Source organism: Myxocyprinus asiaticus, chromosome 28, assembly GCF_019703515.2.
Source record: "Myxocyprinus asiaticus isolate MX2 ecotype Aquarium Trade chromosome 28, UBuf_Myxa_2, whole genome shotgun sequence".
NCBI lineage: Eukaryota > Metazoa > Chordata > Actinopteri > Cypriniformes > Catostomidae > Myxocyprinus > Myxocyprinus asiaticus.
Window position 1 is genome coordinate 33,107,488 of NC_059371.1, and position 17,695 is coordinate 33,125,182.

The window sequence follows — 17,695 nt, forward strand, 5'->3', positions numbered from 1 at the left end:
TGTCAATAAGGGTGCTTACACACTAGCACTTTTGGCATGCACCTGGTTCGTTTCATGTCAAAATTTAGTTTGTTTGTTTGTTTGGTTGGTTGCATAGCATGAAATTGGATCACATACATGAGTAATTACTTTGAATTGTAGAGGGTTGAGTAAAATATCGATTTCAGGATTTAAGAATCGATGTTGAGAAAATAGGTTGTAGGTACATACTGTAGGTTAAACTTGGGCACCCTAAAAAGTAGGCAAAAGGCCTAAAGATACATTTATACTTACATTTCTGCGTCATTTTTTACAAAGTCACACTGAATGTGAAGAAACAGTTTAAAAGAACCCCTTAGCCTACTGGACATCTGGTAAAATTAGGGATTTTCAAAGAGTACAGTCTGGTTGTGTTCCCGTTCAGGCCTCTGCTATACTGGAAACCCCCACTGGAATAGGATTGCAGTACATCGTACCATTTGTAGTTATTAGCTGCAGTATATTCTGGTCATTCATAATTGGCCACAACCATTATCAGTCTCCAGGGGTTGGTGTGTTGCTATTTGTAAAAAATATTTTTTTTTCAATTGTGTGTGCATTAGATTGTGTGTCTTTGTCTTGCAGGGCTTTTAGAGAAAGAACAGACTGACCCTTTCAAGTTGCATTGGTGCTCAAGCTCATCACGTTCTTGAATTAGACTGCAAGAACTGCAGTGAAGTGTAGAAAGCCTTTCATTGATATGATTATGCATCAGTCCACTGGCTGCACAATATCTAATGTGTGTGTATTTTCTTGCAGAGATCTGAACAAGATGGTAAGCAGCGTGAAAAAGTGTAAAGCCAAGATTGAGCTGCTCGGCTTTTATGACCCTGAAAAACAGCTGATTATCCAAGACCCTTACTATGTAAGTACACACGCGCACAGCAAGTTCAGCCCCAAACACTGGTCATTTATTGCCAAATGTAAAAAGAGTGAATTGCACATTGTATGTTTTTAGGTACTCCAAATGGAACAGTTTTTAAATATAGAATCGCATGTGCAAATTAAAAGGATTGTTCACCCAAAAATGAAAGTTCTGTCTGACAAATTGACCCTGTTTACATACACCCGTTTATTTCTGGGTTTTTGCAGAAAGCGGCTTTCTGAAATGAACGAAAACATGGGTTTCCTTATGCCACTTAACACACCTAGGTTTCTCCTGGAGAACGCGGCTTATCTTGCCATGTAAACACATACAGTAAGCGGCATTCTTACAGCTTTTTGAAGAGTGCGCATGTGCGTGAACAGACCGGGGTAACACCCGTCATCGGATGGAGCTGAAAAAGAAGTAAACAAAACAGAAAGACTTCCTGGAGTACAGTAGGGAAAGCACATACACAATAAACCAGGGGTTGGCAGCCTATGGCACGCGTGCCAGCATTTGTACGCAGAGGGGTAATTACTGGCATGCCAGCAACGGCGAGAGAGGAGTAGACTATTTTATTTATATAAATTCACGCGCCCCCTTTCCCTCGGTCATTCTGCAAGAATGACAGCCTACATTCTGTGTTTCTTTAGTTTCTATTTGCTTTCAGAACAACACGTGATGTAATAAGGAAAACACCACTATTAATCCTTGAGATTTCCCACCCAGCATGCAGGTACACCCTCCTTAAACCATGGTCACACTGAAAATTACATTAAACGATTAAAAGAGAAAACATAAACCCACATCGTGGGGTTCAAAAATCTTTTCAAGTCTATTCAAAATATAAATTAAACCTGGAAATAAAGTTTTAGGATTTTGCAGGTGCGATTCACCGAAAAGGGCTAAATAATTGATCAGCTTATGATGTACGAATGGCTTGCACGCGCAGTGTGAGTCTCGTCACACTTTAATAGTGTTTAGTCTCCCATTCAGCTGATGAAAACACGCTGTGTGATCATGAGGAAGGACTCCATCAAGATGTAGACTGGAATGCTGGTGCGAAAAACGTCATATAAATAAAATAGCCTGCTCCTCTCTCGCTGTTGCTTGCATGCTAGTGATTACATGATTACAATGACATAATATAAGAAATATTTAAGATTCCACACAATTTCGTGATCAGCAATCAAATGAGCAAATTAACTGTTAACTCATTTTGTACAAAAGGACAGGTTTTTTTTCATTAAAGCACTTAAGATGCTCTGTGAAAATTCACATGCAGGATCATGATTATATCATAATCATCAGGTTTTGCACAAAATTTTCACTCAAACTGTTATGCTGATAAATCATTCGTAATGAAAAATAAACTGGCCACTGACCAGGAAAGTAATGGCACTCCATGTCAAAAAGGTTGCCGACCCCTGCGATAAAATATACTCATTTATAAACACCAGTGTAAATTATCGACTGTCCCTTACCTCCGCGTATATGCGCTTGTACATTGGGGGAATACAATGTACATAAAAGAGAAAATCCCACTATTGCTGCACAATTCCGCTGCAGGTCGCAACAGAAAGTTAAGGAAACAAACAGCAACAACTGTGGAATATATGTAAATAAAGCAAAGTAACAGAGAGTAAAATAGCAAAGTCTTTCTCAGATGCTGTGTTTGTTATTTACACAAGCGTCGTGGGGATATTACGTTACTATGGAGAACGCTGCTTTCTCACCAAGCCGCATGTAACACAAGTTAAGGGTACGCTGCTTATACAGTACATGTAAACAGGAACACAGATTTCTCTCAATAAGTGGTGTGTTTTGCAATACGCTGCTTTCTGGTGTCCATGTAAACACTCTCATTGAGTTGTGGAGCTCATGTGGATAACACCGGTTTGAATCCAGCTTGCGAGGTTTCCCAATCCCATTCCCTTCCTCTCTCCTCAACATTTCCTGTTTTATCTCCACTCTCCTTCCGATAATATTTGCAAAAGGCCATAAATACAAAAAAGAATACAGAATCCTTATGTGTTAAACACTAAAGACATCACAGAGGCTATGGAAATCCAGGCCAGTGAAGCCTAAGCCTTAGATCCTGTGGACCATCTAAACACCATAAAAGAACATATCACTCCTTGTGAAATGTCTTGGGATTCAGCTCACCCTCACTATTCCATATAAGTCTGACTACATCTGTTCATATGAGTCTGACTACATCTAGATCTAGTACGGTTACTGTTTCAGATCAACTTATAATTATTACACAAAGAGCATCATTAGATCACTTGATTTAGTTGTTTTCCATAACTATCCCTCCCTTTTAATGGCATAGTTCACCCGAATTTGTCATTTTTGGGCGATTTCTTCCTTTAACGTTTTAATGCATCTTCAAACGTGATCATTGTTTTGAAGGATGATTTTTTAGATGGCATATTTTGAACTTTTGTGTTGTGTAGGTTAGGGAAATTACTTGATTTTTTGCTGTTGAAATACTTTCTACTATTCCATCCTAATACTGCAGAAACAACTAAGTATGCCAATCGTATGCAAACATGGCGAGAACCACGAGTTGGGCGGCTCTTTTCAACTGTTAGTGTTGTGTATACCAAGAAAGTTGTTCCTTGTGGTTAAATTGTTCTTGTTTAGCAAAACCAGACCAAAATGGCGAGAACCACGAGTCAACCGGTGAGTAATGAATTGGGTTGTCATGGATCCTGATTACTGTTGTGGGCAAGGATCCCACTGTGGATATCTGTGTGTGTTTAAGGCATAGTCTATTACTTTACTCAGTTGTTGAAAGTCTCTGGATATTAATGGTGAGGAAGTCTTAGCAGTTTGGTTGAAAAATGAAGCCAAGTTTAAGGGTACACAATTATGTCACATCTGACCCACTGGTTCCTTTTGATTAGCCTACAAATAAAAGCACAATGCTCATGTTTGGAAGGGAGCAATGGACAACATATAATGAGAGACGATAGGGAGGGATAAGGTTTTATTTCTTGAGAAACAGAAGTCAGAAAGAACCTGATGGGCCACCCTAACTGAAATAATTATAAATCCTCCTCCAAACAACCTAGAAAGCATCAGGTCATCCCTTACACATCACCAACTCTTTGAGAGACATCTGTGGAGGTCAACAAACTCAGTTTTTGGTACAAGATGAAGTCTGGGGGCTGATTAAGGACACATTTTGAAGATGTCTCCATGGGGTGAAGGCTTCCAACACATGTGGACCAACATCATGATGTGTACTGAGAAGATAATACTTCACATGCTGCAAATTGTAATGCCAAAGGCGGAGGAAAGTTGGATGTTTCCTCTCTCTTCCTAAAATATTTCTTTCTTTCATTGGCTAATTGAGTGGTCGAGAGCCAGCTGGCTGATAGGGAAAGGTGTTTCTGCCATTACAGAATAGCAGGAAACTGACCTCTACACTGGACAAAAACTTTACAAGTGCCGTTGCGTGCGTTCAGACTCCATAAAGCTTGCGCCGGTCGCACACTCACACAACGGTCGTCATGCTCCAGACAGCTGAGATTTCCTGTTTCATCCCCCAGGATTCCAGTCTGAAAGGAAGTGCAGTGCTCTTGAGTGTTTGGTGAGGCCGATGGTATTGAAGGTGTCCAAAGATGAGATGCACTGGCATTTTTATTATTTTAACTGTTGAAACTGAGCTAACAGAACCTGTTGTTGGGCTCAAGAACTGAAAATGCAAAACCCCTATCAACCTATCACTTCTCAAAGAGAACTGCAGCAAACAAACCGCAGCAGAAGAGCTCTGCAGCGACTGCCCACTTATTGACACAATCGAGACGGTCTCCTTACACTCTCAAATTACTTAAATATTAGTATATATAGGAATATTTTGCATTAAACTTAAAATGTATTGTTTCTATACTAATACACTGATGAGCCAAAACAATATGACCACCTGTCTAATATGCCATTGGTTTTCCGCATTCCACCAAAATAGCGCCGACCCGCCGAGGTATGGACTCTACAAGACCCCAGAAGGTGTCCTGTGGTATCTGGCACCAAGACATTAGCAGCAGATCCTTCAGGTCCTGTAATTTGTGAGGTGGAGCCGCTGTTGATCGGACTTGTTGGTCCATGCTCAATCGGATTGAGATCTGGGGAATTTGGAGGCCAGGGCAACACATTGAACTCTTCATTATTTTCCTCAAACCATTCCCGAACAATGTGTGCAGTGTGGCAGGGTGCATTTTCCTGCTGAAAGAGGCCACTGCCATCAGGGAATACCATTGCCATGAAGGGGTATACCTGGCCTGCAACGATGTTTAGGTAGGTGGCACGTGTCAAATTGACGTCTACATGAATGGCCATACCCAGGGTTTCCCAGCAGAACATTTGCCCAGAGCATCACACTCCTTCCACCGGCTTGTCATCTTCCCCCAGTGCATCCTGGTGCCATCACTTGCCCAGGTAAACGGCGCACACTTACACAACCATCCATGTGATGTAAAAGAAAATGGGACTCATCGGACCAGGCCACCTTCTTCCACTGTTCCAAGGTCCTGTTCCGGTGCTCGCGTGCCCATTGTAGGTGCTTTTAACGGTGGACAGGGGTCATCATGGGCACTCTGACCGGTCTGCAGCTACGCAGCCCCATATGCAGCAGGGTGTGATGCGCTGTGTGTTGTGACATTTTCCTCCCATAACCATCATTAAAATTCTCTGTGACTTGTGCCACAGTAGACCTTCTGACGGTTCGGACCAGACGGGATAGCCTTAGTTGTCCTCACGCAATGATGGGCCTTTTGCGCCCAACACCCTGTCGCAGGTTTTTCCCTCCTCGGACCACTGGCGGTAGGTACTCACCACTGCTGACTGGGAGCACACCATGAGCCATGCCATTTCAGAGATGCTCTGACCCAGTCCTCTGGCCATAACAATTTGGCCAATGTCAAAGTCGCTCAGGTCTTTACTCCTGCCCATTTCTCCTGCACCCAACATGTTGACTACGAGAACTGATTGTTTGCTTACCATCTAATCTACCCAGACCTTGACATGTGGCCTTGTTAGGAGATGATCAACGTTATTCGCTTCACCTGTGAGTGGTCATAATGTTTTCGATTATCAGTGTAATCAATGGCTTAAAATAAATAGTTTTATGTTTTGACATTGTTTTTAATTTAATTACGTCTTTAGTAATGCTTAACAGGATTGTAGTTCATTCTAGTGTTGGGTTCGAGTCCACCTTAGTCAAGTCCGAGTCGAGTCCGAGTCCAAAAGGGGCTAAGTCGGACTCAAGGCTGAGTCCATAACAAGTCAAGTCTGAGTTGAGTCCGAGTCCAAATGAATCTGTTCAAGAATCTGAATTAAAATTGTAACCGTAAACTCAACATCAATATTTTAAGCTTAGTTTAACCTTCACAACTAGGAAAAACAATTTGTCAACATGAATGCAAAAAACAAATGATTAGTATCCTGCTGAACAAATTTCAAAGCGGTTTCAGATGAAAGCATATGCTTTAGGTATATGAAGACAAAACTGTCCTTCAACACACTTCTTATTGCGTTCTGTTGACATTTCAATTATTTGTTGCTTTTCCCCTCCACTCAAACATACACCAAAGAAAGTGAAAGCTGCATTAGTCATTACAACCAGAGTTATTATTCCAAATTTTAATTTAGTTTTTATTTCTACTTCATTTTTAATTTGTCCATTCAATTTAGTTTAGTTTTATCTAAAATTATGGGGTGAAATACATTTAATGTGTTTAATACATTCAATAAATGGTAATATTAAAAACATTTAATAATGCCCATAAAATTAAATAAAACAACAGAAAATAAAAACAGAAAAGATCAGATACCATTAGAAATATATTTTTATTCTACTACACTTCACACTTTTCAGTGCTCCTGCTGTGTCCAGGTGTAGCCTACTTCCCTAAAGTCAAGATCAAATTTTTGACAAACACCTTGGGCTGACGTTTTGTTCTTTTTACATTATATTTAGTATGGATAATAGGTGAATAGAGTCTTCTGTTCTTTGTATTTTCTGACTTTTTTGCCATTGAAATGCAAGTGCCAGCTTTACAGGTAACACACAGAGTTTGCACTACAAATATGTAATGGACTGAGTTGTACAATTTCCATCATGGTCTGTTTCATCCGTCATATAGTTTAAATGTCCCTGATACGTAGTAAATTTGATTTTGTCTCGATATATTCAACATTTTCAGTTAGAAATGACTTTGCATAGTAAGTGTGAGTCTGATAAAACGTGTTCTGTTTAATAATTTGCACAGTTAGGGAACATAATTTTTAAAGTGTACTTAAGTTTTTGATATTTCTGGATGAGAGCAGCATTTCTGGATGAGAATCTCTTTCCCGCACACACACATACAGCACAGGTGCGCGGATGAGAGAGTTAAAGTACTTTTTAAAGAATGTGCGCTGCTGCTGTCAGCCAGAATAATCCCATGAAAACTGATGTGCAGTATCAAATACACCGAATGTATGATAGTACTAACTGTAGAGAGCACAACAATATGAAGACAAAGCCAAATCTCGGACATTTAGAGGCAATTTTGACACTTTTTTCAGGTTTGAAAAAGAGGACATGTCTGGGGAAAAGAGGACGTATGGTCACCCTATGTTACGTAATTTTTTTTTTGTTTGTTTGTTTTTCATTGCATCACAAATGCCATGGACAAGGCCGGACTCAGAAAAAAATCCCAAGTCTGAAAGGCTCGAGTCCGAGTAAAAATGTATCCGAGTCCGTGACAAGTCCAAGTCCATTAAAACTGAACTCGTGACTCGGACTCGAGTCCGAACTTGAGTACCAAAACTCTAGTTCATTCCCTCATTAAAGACATTAAGTCTTGTAGCATTGTCTTTTTGTCTGATTTTCAAATACTTATTTGCTTTAAATCAGTGTTTGTAATGTTGTGATTCACCTCAGAGCTGGCTGAATATCCTGTTGCATTTGGAAATGGGCTGGCAATGCCATTTCATTTTGAAGTTACAATGTGTCTGTTGCTGTCATGATTGGACTCAATTGCTGCTTGCAACTATAGTTTAAGTTTTTTATTTTGTTTTTGTTTGTTCTTGTTTGCAGGGGAGTGATAAAGACTTTGAGACGGTGTATGAACAGTGTGTTAGGTGCTGCAAAGCCTTTCTGGAGCAGCACTCATAACAAACACATTTATCGACCCTCTCCTGGACCCTCCAACACCAATCCCACCTCATCATAAAATACTTGATATCTAGTTCAATCTGTCACAATTGCAAATACACACCCATCAAGTATGATCAAGTTTCTCTATAAGCAAAACATGCACTCCAAATAATAGGAGTCTTACTTGTAAAATAAGTTTATTAATATGTTATTAGGATGCTTGCTTAAGCAGATATAATTTGATTTTTAGAATTGTATTTTTTTTTCTGATTTCTTTGAATATGATTGTGGTTGTGCCAGTGGTTTGGATTAAACAGTATCTGGACGAGACACACTTCCTCCTGCACCATTGTCTTATTTCCTCTACTTTTCTTTCTCTTCTCCAATCATTTCCTCTCTCACTACATAGCTTTATCTACATAACCCTTTTTAAGGGTATGATAATTTTTTACTACTATTACAAAGATACTAGCAACAAAATAGTACGGTTATCTTTGGTGTGGCTAAAGACAAAAATTCAGCAATGCACAAACATTCAAAGCATCCACCATGAGCGATAAGATGACATTAACTCCCTTGAAAATATATTTTCTGATGATAAGATAAAGTGAGAGACACTATGAAATATACTGCAGAAAATGGGGGTATTTTCTGCGATATTGATTAAGGACCACAATGTTTAAACAATCATAATTTATTTAAATATATTTTCTTTTAAATATACATATCCCAATGATTCATTCATACGTCAGATGCTTATATGTTTGTAGAGGGATTTTAGGTCTCATTTTTACAATATTTACATAACATTAAGTTCGTCACTATACATCATATACGTAAAAATATACTGAATATATTTCACAGTCATACACTCATAGTCTTGCACTAAAACTAAAACATTTTGATCACAGATTTACCACAAATATCAACCTGTCTCATAAACATCTGCTGGCAAACAGAATAAAATAAACATTCATGTAGTTAATGGGTTTTCAGTGCTAGAACAGAGGAAAGTTGAGCACTGAAGTGGACTAAATGACGATTTCACATCACAACTTGTAAACCCCATTGAGGCATGTCACACTTGTAAACCCCACTGAGGCATGTCACACAAAAACATCAGTAAAAGTCTCGTTATCTGATGAGAAACAAAATGCAAAACCAAGGCAATCCCTTTTTTCCATAGTGAAATTACTGGAAAATTGTTTTTCTTATTTGGCAGAAGGGTTTAGAACTCAATGAGCCAGATGGTTTTTATTTTTCATTCTCTGACGTCCTTAATATGCATTTTAACATTGGCTCTGAGCTGAGTCCAGCAGTCCGTCCTCAGGCAAGTGCATCCCATTATTCTCTCTCCCTTTACCGCTCTCAATTCTTTTCTATAGCTATTCTCTGGAGAGGCAGAGCAGTGTTCTAGACGCCATGTGCCGATTAAATGGAATGTTGCGTGTTGGTTTGAATTCTCTTGTCCAAAAGGCACGTTGACTGCTTTTTTCTTCTCTGGGTCACTCTGGTTTGGCTTCAACCTGCTTTATAAAGGAAGTGAAATGTAGTGCTGTGTCAATCTTGCACTTGGATGCATCTGAAAATTTTTCCCCTCAAAAATGCTGTGAAAAAATTGAGAAACAGGATTTGTTACATAGTACTCCCTTTACAGTGATCTTACAAAAATGTGCTAAAGAAAAGCTCATATTTAAGTCCTCAGTATCTTCATATACCTGCTTAAATCACACACCAGAGATTATACTCTTATCCCCTGTAAAAGCTCTTATCCTGGAATGCATTCTCAGTCATAAAAACTTCAACATCATGTGTCCTCTGAATATGGAGAATAACTCACTTTTTGTTGTACTTTTGTAACTGGCCTACATACTATCATTCTATGCTTTATGCACCTTAACAGGATAGTTCACCCAAATATGAAAATTCTTTTTTTCAGCTTTTATAAAACTACATTTCTGCCTCTAAACCCTCCAAAAATGTACCCCATTCACTTCCATTGTAAGTGCCTTACTGTAACCTCGATTTCTGCTGTTGGAGGCACAAGTCAAAATAAAGTTTTGTGGTAAGCAACAATTTGTCCCAATGTTATTGAATGAGTATAAAACATATGTCGATGTGTTTTATACATGTAACCGTTATGCTGTAAAACCCTTAATATACTTTATACTTTACAATTTAAATCTTTCTGCCCTTCCACTTTTATTTTATTTCCTTTGTCATTTTCTTGCATCTATGTTACACTTTACGTAACTAGGTATTCACCTGAGTAACGTGCTCACGATTTGTAAAAGCAGTCGTGCTTATATGGACACAAATTCGAATCTGGAGTGTTTCAACCCTCAGGAGTACAAGTCGTAATAAATAGTACAAGATGCTGAATTTGCCATTTTTGGAGGGTTTAAAGGCAGAAATGTGAAGCTTATAATTTTAGAAAAGCACTTACATTAATTGTACTGTTATAACTTGTGGATAATTTGAGCTGTAAATAGTTGTTTTTACAGTCGTTTCAAGGTTTTAGGGTTTATGGCATTACTTTGTCATGGCAACTAAGTTGTAAAATTGTATATAACTTCACACAAAAATGGTTATTAAGTGATATCACATTAAAATCATGTTAACATGCATTTTGTTTATATCTTGTGACTATACTTTTGAAACAGTATTTTAATGCTTACGGATTGGCCCCATTCACATCCATTATAAGTGCTTCACTGTAACCCAGATTTGTGCTTATTTTTAAAGAAAAGGAGGGCTGAGTCTAAATTAATTTTTTTGGTAATCAACATTATGCCACAAATGCTGTTGATTGAGCTTAACTTGTACTGAACCTGGAATATTCCTTTAAGATTTGTCATAAGTTTTACCTGAACCTAAACCTAACCATCAAGTCTAACCCCTTACCCAAACCCTGAACCTAACCATATAACTTTCATTTACCACAGAAGAAAGAAAACATCGGAGCTTGGAATGAGATGAGGGAAGCATATAACAGATTGTTGACATACATCAGTCATTTGAATTGCATAAAGAAAAATGTAATGAGTAACCAAAGTTGTTCGCAGACCTTTTACTTTCTTGAAGTGTTGGATAGGAGGCTAGCTAAGATTTGATGCCTGTATTGTATCGATTTGAATTTCCTTTAAATTTGTTGATCGGTTGGTCTTTATGGAAATAAAAGTCAGAAGTGTTATTTATCCCAACTTAAAATGCAGCCACAAGGCTTTGGACAGATGCAAAATAAAAAAAAAAATAAAAAAGGGAAAATATAACACCTGTCCTTGCCTCTCTACATTGGCTGCCAGTTAAGTTCAGGATACAGTTAAAGATCCATTTGTTTGTATTCAAGGTTTTCAAGATGTAGCCCCTCAATACACTGCTGATCTTTTACATCCCCATCTAACTGCTAGACCGATAAGATCTTCTAATCAGATGCTTCTGTCCATTCCTAAAACTAGGTTAAAATCTAAGGGTGACTGTGCATTCTCTGTTGTTGCTCCCCGACTCTGGAACACTCTTCCTTTAAACATTCGACTCTCCCCTGCAGTGGGTCTCATTTAAAGATGCATTTATTTAATCTGGCTTTTGAGGTTGAGCAAATATAATTGTTGTTAATGTGTTGTGTGAATGTTTATGTTTTATTATTTATCTTTTATCCTTTCTATTTTGGAAAGCCCTTTGTTTAACTGCTGTTGTTTTAAGTGTGCTATAGAAATACAATTGTATTGTATTGTTGCTTTTCGTACAAGCCAAGTCGAATGATATCTCATGATTTTGCCATCTCGTTTGAAATATTACGAGTTGTCAGTAGACTGTTGTGTGTGACCTGTCCAATCCCTCAATTGCTCTAGACTTTCTTACATTCAAAGGCAAAAATCTCTTTAAAATTTATTGAAAAAGCAAATACAAAATGTCTTACCTGGTAAAGTTAACCCTCTTGACACATCGGACTCCCTGCCAGTCGCGTCAGGAGCCGTGCACACCTTTTGTAGTCTGAGGACAGGAGTAAAGCTGGATGAGTAGGATAGTCAGCTGGATGAGTCCTGAATTTGTGGGCTATACTTTTTCTGTGTTAAAAGTCCATGTGCTGGGGTATATCTGGGGCACCTAGCCGACATGAGACTGTCATGAACATAAAGCCAGTATGTAGAGGGTCGAGGCTTGTGTAGGCTATGTGGGTAGAGATGTAACCTAGTTGAGGGGTCTGAATAGTTGGATATGTTTGGCTATACTCACATGCAGGGAATGTGCAGTCTCTTGTGTTGTGGTAAAGCCTGTAGACATGCTTTCTGCATTTTGGACTGAAATAAAGAGGACCTAAAAGAAAAAAACAGATCAGAAATCTCTTGTTATTTTGGATTTCCTTTACAATTATTAATTTTGCAGACACTTTTATCCAAAGCAACTTACAGTGTATTCAAGGTATTCATTGAATAAATATCCCTGCACACTTCATATGAAATTAAAGAGCAAATGGGTGTGACGTCATTTAGAACAAAATATGCCCAAAAAAAGAGATGCTTTCGAGTTTGTTTCGGTGGTTTTTAACAGCTTGCCGGGGTGAACTTTCAGGAAAGCTTTGTATCGGTTTGCTTAACACCTTCTTCTTACTACCATTGGTCCACATCATCATTAGGTGTGACCTGGAGCTCCACCTACTTTGAGGCCAACAACTAATTCCTGTTAGGTCAGTTAAGATCAGTCAACATGAACACCAGCGTGCAGTTATAAGTGAACTGGTGCAAACTTGCTGATATCTGTACACTCGCTCGTGTAGAGAATTTTCCAAGAAAATGTCATGCAATTTTTCTGTATTTGTCTACAAAAGGAATCAAATCTACTCAAATTATTTTAACTGCCCATTCAATCATGTGCCATCTGCAGCCGAAAGCCATTCACACATCTGCCCTAAGTCAAATATGCCTATCGTCTTGAGCATCCTCACATTTAAATGCTCCTCTAAATACCGCCCCCAGTGGTGTGGCCAGTGTCTGAATGCTCGCAAACAGCATGTCGTTGCTCAGCTGTTTTGAACTTCTTTTTACCTTTGAACGAAGAAGATCTTCTCCGTAAGTGTGCTGGGACCTTAAGTATCTGTGTTCCCTGTGATTTAAACCCTTGATCTTGTGTTGCTAGTGCAATGCTCTACCAGTTAAGCTACAGAAGCAAAAACAAACAAAAGAAAATGTGTTTTGAGGTCTCACACATCCCTCACCTGTTAAGTGTTTTATGATTTTCTCTTTCTTTCGGAGGTCTCTTGGAAAGATTTCTGCAAAGAGAGAAAGAAACAGTCATTCAAAGGTCAAATTCTGGATATCCGCTGATCCTTAGGGAGCGATGATTCTGAAGCTCAGACAAATTGCTCAGAACATACCCCAGCATTGAACACGCTCTTAAGCGGTTTAGTGCAAAAAAACTGCAGCTTTTTATATACCCATCATGATCACCTCTTCATGCCAATATTATAACACTTCATTCAACTCAACATAGCCAATACAAATGTATCTGCAGTGCCTTTAAACACTGGAAACACTTATGCACAAATGTCTGTTGCTCTCTTACTTTATACAATTCACATCACGTATTATTATGACTTTCTGAATTAAAGCCTCTAGTCACTGACACTGATTTATTAGTGCAGCATGTGTTCTATCTAAATGTACATTTACAAATATATAGTCAACTAGCCATTTGCAACGCCAATGGTGTATATTCTGGTCTCTTGATTGGTTATTTAGGCCAGTGGTTCCCAACCCTGTTCCTTTTGTTGCCAACAAAAGCCTTCATCAGCCAAATAACAAGGACAATTGCATCTATGTGAACTTCTGCAGTTAATCCAGGATGGACTTCAAAGACATTAGTCATTAATCTTACAGTTCATACAAAATCTTTTTTTTAAACACTGGACCTTAACACTTGCTTAGTTTAATAATTTGAAACCATGACTTGCACTATACATAAGTAATATTGGCATTAAATTCATGATGTTAGCCAGAGAGGAACTGGCCCCCACAGTGAGCCTGGTTTCTCTCAAGGTAATTTTTCTCCATTAACCAACATCATATGGAGTTTTGTGTTCCTTGCAACAGTCGCCTTCGGCTTGCTCACTGGGGTTATAAATACAATTATTATTTAATTACTTATTTTTAAACACAATTCACAATCGTATTTGATCAAACTACACAATGATGACTCTAAGATTTTATAGATATTACAGTTTCATTTTCTGTTAACGCCTGATCTTCTGTAAAGCTGCTTTGAAACGATGTGTGTTGTGAAAGGTGCTATACAAATAAAAATGACTTGTCTTGACTGGAGGGCCCCCAACTCTACACATTTTGGATATCTCCCTAATCAAACACACCTGATTCAACTCATCAGCTCTTGATAAAGACTCCAAGACCTGAATTGGGTGTGTCAGAAAAGGGAGATATACAAAATGGGCAGTGGTAGCTCGGCGGTTAAGGCTCTGGGTTACTGATCAGAAGGTCGGGGGTTCAAGCCCCAGCACCGCCAAGATGCCACTGTTGGGCCCTTGAGCAAGGCCCTTGACCCTATCTGCTCCAGGGGCACCATATCATGGCTGACCCTGCACTCTGACCCCAGCCTAGCTGGGATATGTGAAAAAGAAGAATTTCACTGTATATGTGCAAATGTATAATGTGTGATAAATAAAGAAAATTATAATTAAATTAAATGCGCCGTGTTGGGGGGCCTCCAGGAACAGGGTTGGGAACCACTGATTTAGGCAATTCGATGACCTAAATGGGAGTCGCCGAACACCAATATACCACTACCGATAGACACTTAAGCTATACTTAAAATGTATAAATGTTAATGCAGTAGATAAAATACCAAACCAATTGGCATCTGCAAGCAAATGATGAAGAGCTTTTCCCAGAAGCAACTTCACTTTTCTTAGTCATTTTTGCAATTATTTTTAAACATCTTGTTCCATGGGTCATTTTTAATGGATGTATGACATCAGTTCCCCTCAAGTTCACACAGGTATAGTTCATCATTAACCATACTGACATGTTCCACTACATTTAACCAGAAAGTGTCTAGAATACTTTTTGTTTTAATTTTTCAACATTTGGGCTTAACTGTGGAGGTTTAAAACCTAAAAAAAAAAAAAAAAAAAAAAAAAAATTGTGAAATGGCACTTGATTGATTATATTCATACATTTTCAAGTGTGGCTAAAGTGTCTAAATCCTTTGTGCTACACAGCCTGTGGACATTTACTGTCCTCGACCCCTGCTTACCTAGAATTGTTTCTCCATTCTTCGTTTTGAGGTTATGTTGTGAGTCCTTTGGCTGTAGCGCGCGCTCTGTCTCTGAGGTTGATTGCGCGCGCTCGACACCAGCGCTGTTTTCCATCTGTCTCATGATGTCTATTATCCGTCTGAACCACGTTTTCTCGTCCTTGTTGTCGACGTTGTTCGCGCTGGCATCGCTGTGTACGGTAGTGCATATTAACAATACGAGCCCCATGACCACCACCGGAGCTCGCAAGTCGCGCATCGCTCCCGCAATCAGAGTGCGCAGAAGTCCGGCACTGCCCAAGTCCTTGATCGTGGTACAGCCTGGTGAAAGGGTGACAGTTTATAAGCTACAACAGTTCACTTTTAATAATAATAAAAAAAAAAAAAAAATTAAAAATAAAACCTTGGATACTTTTACGTTAAAACAGTCGGTATGTTTAAACTTATTACCAGTCAAACTTGGACACCTAGGCTAGTCGTTCTAAATTATTGGGCTTTAACCACATTTTAGAATAATTGTAAAGACTTTTAAAGTGTGAAATAGCACATAAGCACTAAAGTAGACTATGCTATGTTAGGCTACATATTTGCACACATTCACACAACCAAGTTCATGAGATGCTTTTTAAACAGTACTATAGTTCCTATGTACTCATCTATTTGTAATAACGTTTTTTTTTTTTTTTCCGAAAATGTTAGTTTTGTAAAGAAACACATATGCAAAATTTTACAATTTAAAGTAGCCTATTAAAGCATAGCTTTTAGATCAAAAGGCTTTTATTAAAAATCACAAGAAACATAAATTCAGTCGTTTGTCCAAACCTTTGATTGGAAGTGTATATAATGTCTAATACAGCAACTCTGTTATTCTAAGTAGTGTGGAAATACACAATTTTGCTTACATATAAACCTTAGAACTAAACTGCTCTTTCACCTAAAGGGCATCACAGCCCGTATAATTAAGCGCGTGGATTGTCTCCTAATTTGCATGTTTTTTTTTTTTTTTTTTTTTTTTGCATTTAAGAAGTTTAGATCCAGAGACATGAGGAAATTTACAAGATTGGGGTGATATGAAAATATCCGAGAAAGAAATCCCAAGAGGTCACAAGTGCATTCAGTAAACCTACCTGTGGACTGTCGTGTCGTGGTGTTTTTACTTTTCCTCAGTCCTTTTGCGCTTTGGGGCGATTTAGGCGCGCGATTAATTTTGTTGAGTTTCGTGCGCTCAGTCTCGAGAACGCGAAGAGACGAAGAGAGAGTGAGCTATCCTTTAAAGAGAATTGTCCTTTATTATACTCGAGCGTGGGAAGTGTGTGTGGTCGGTCTCTCCTGTGAAGTTTCCGAGACTTGAGGTGAAAACTCCCGAAAGCTCCTCGAGGGCACTGAGCGCGCGCCGCTCGTTCGTGAAGTCTTGAAACATTCGCCGTCGATTCTCGCCAATTTATTGAGGCTCGCAGACGGAAGGAGTTGTCCCTCGAGGGGGTTACATGGCCGTGTCTTTAATTAGAAGCGCGTTACCCAAACGCCACATCTTCATATTCCCGTTTCTCACCCGCAGCATCCCTTTGACTTTTTTCCCTTGCCCACTTTATCTCATTAGAGCACTTAAAAAAGCTGCGCAGGAAGATATGTAGGCAATACCAGGAACTGTCCCACACAGTTCCACAGACTGGAACTCCGAGAGTGACTGAAAGTCAGGTTTTTCCCTCACACACCACCATATATCACCATTTCATCCTCTCAGATCTCCAGAGGATTGATTCGCGTTACAGATCGATGCCCGGAAGTGGCCTCAGCTGATGTAATTATTCTGCGTAATGGTAATAATAGCGAGAGAGGAACGTTCATCCTTACAGACCGGTGAAAACTGAGTACTATACATTTGTGCTTGCTTTCGTTCATACCACTCCCTCAAAGGAAAGGAGAACACGGAGCATTTCACTGGCTCCCATCCCGGTCACACTTGACGGTGATCTGCGCGCCCTTTTATACCAACACTGCATTGCCCGGTTAATATCGTTGTTAAACTCGTTCTCTTCGAGACTGTTTGGCGTTGTTTACCTGGAGACTGGTGAACGTGTGTGGTTATCTTATCAGTGAAGTGCTCATAAAGGCATCCGCGAAGGGCTTCAGCACGCCATACAGTGGATAGCACCCCATGCACATGATAAGGTGATTAAACTGCGGACATCATAAAACCATGTACAATGAGACCTAAAAGAATGCTAAACTTGTGGAAGGTGTAGGCTGGTTAAAGATCTGGGCTAGTAACTAAAGTTGTAGGTTCAAACCCCATGAACTCTATGAATCATCATGATTGTTCCCATGAGAAAGGCACTTAAAGGGATAGTTCATCCAAAAATTAAAATTCTGTCATTTACTCACCCTCATGACAT

At 39.1% G+C, this 17,695-nt stretch overlaps 2 protein-coding genes across 5 annotated transcripts in view; one reads left to right on the forward strand and one right to left on the reverse strand.

Annotated features, from left to right (window-relative positions):
• The window catches only part of LOC127419275 (low molecular weight phosphotyrosine protein phosphatase-like), a 31,784-nt gene extending 23,417 nt beyond the window's left edge, over nt 1-8,367 (forward strand). For both annotated transcript variants that reach the window (XM_051660552.1, XM_051660551.1), the window contains 2 exons: nt 778-883; nt 7,974-8,367. In XM_051660552.1, coding sequence (XP_051516512.1) covers nt 778-883; nt 7,974-8,051 — 184 coding nt within the window. In that variant the 3' untranslated portion in view covers nt 8,052-8,367. The remainder of the gene's footprint in view (nt 1-777; nt 884-7,973) is intronic.
• Nucleotides 8,368-8,711: 344 nt separating this feature from the next.
• Nucleotides 8,712-17,365, reverse strand: LOC127419276 (ALK and LTK ligand 2a-like). 3 transcript variants are annotated; one of them, XR_007893633.1, is made up of 6 exons: nt 16,427-17,365; nt 15,300-15,620; nt 13,249-13,302; nt 12,270-12,350; nt 11,953-12,140; nt 8,712-9,640 (listed from the first exon to the last, which is right to left on the reverse strand). XR_007893633.1 is itself a non-coding variant. In XM_051660555.1 (6 exons), exons 2-5 carry the CDS (start codon nt 15,556-15,558, stop codon nt 11,962-11,964), a joined length of 459 nt encoding a protein of 152 aa, XP_051516515.1. In that variant the 5' UTR covers nt 15,559-15,620; nt 16,427-17,365; the 3' UTR covers nt 8,712-9,562; nt 11,953-11,961. The 3 variants fall into 3 exon arrangements, 2 of the variants coding, with proteins under 2 accessions (XP_051516515.1, XP_051516514.1); XM_051660555.1 differs by having other exon boundaries at nt 8,712-9,562; nt 11,953-12,026; XM_051660554.1 differs by having other exon boundaries at nt 11,953-12,026.
• Between the last annotated feature and the right edge of the window lie 330 nt (nt 17,366-17,695).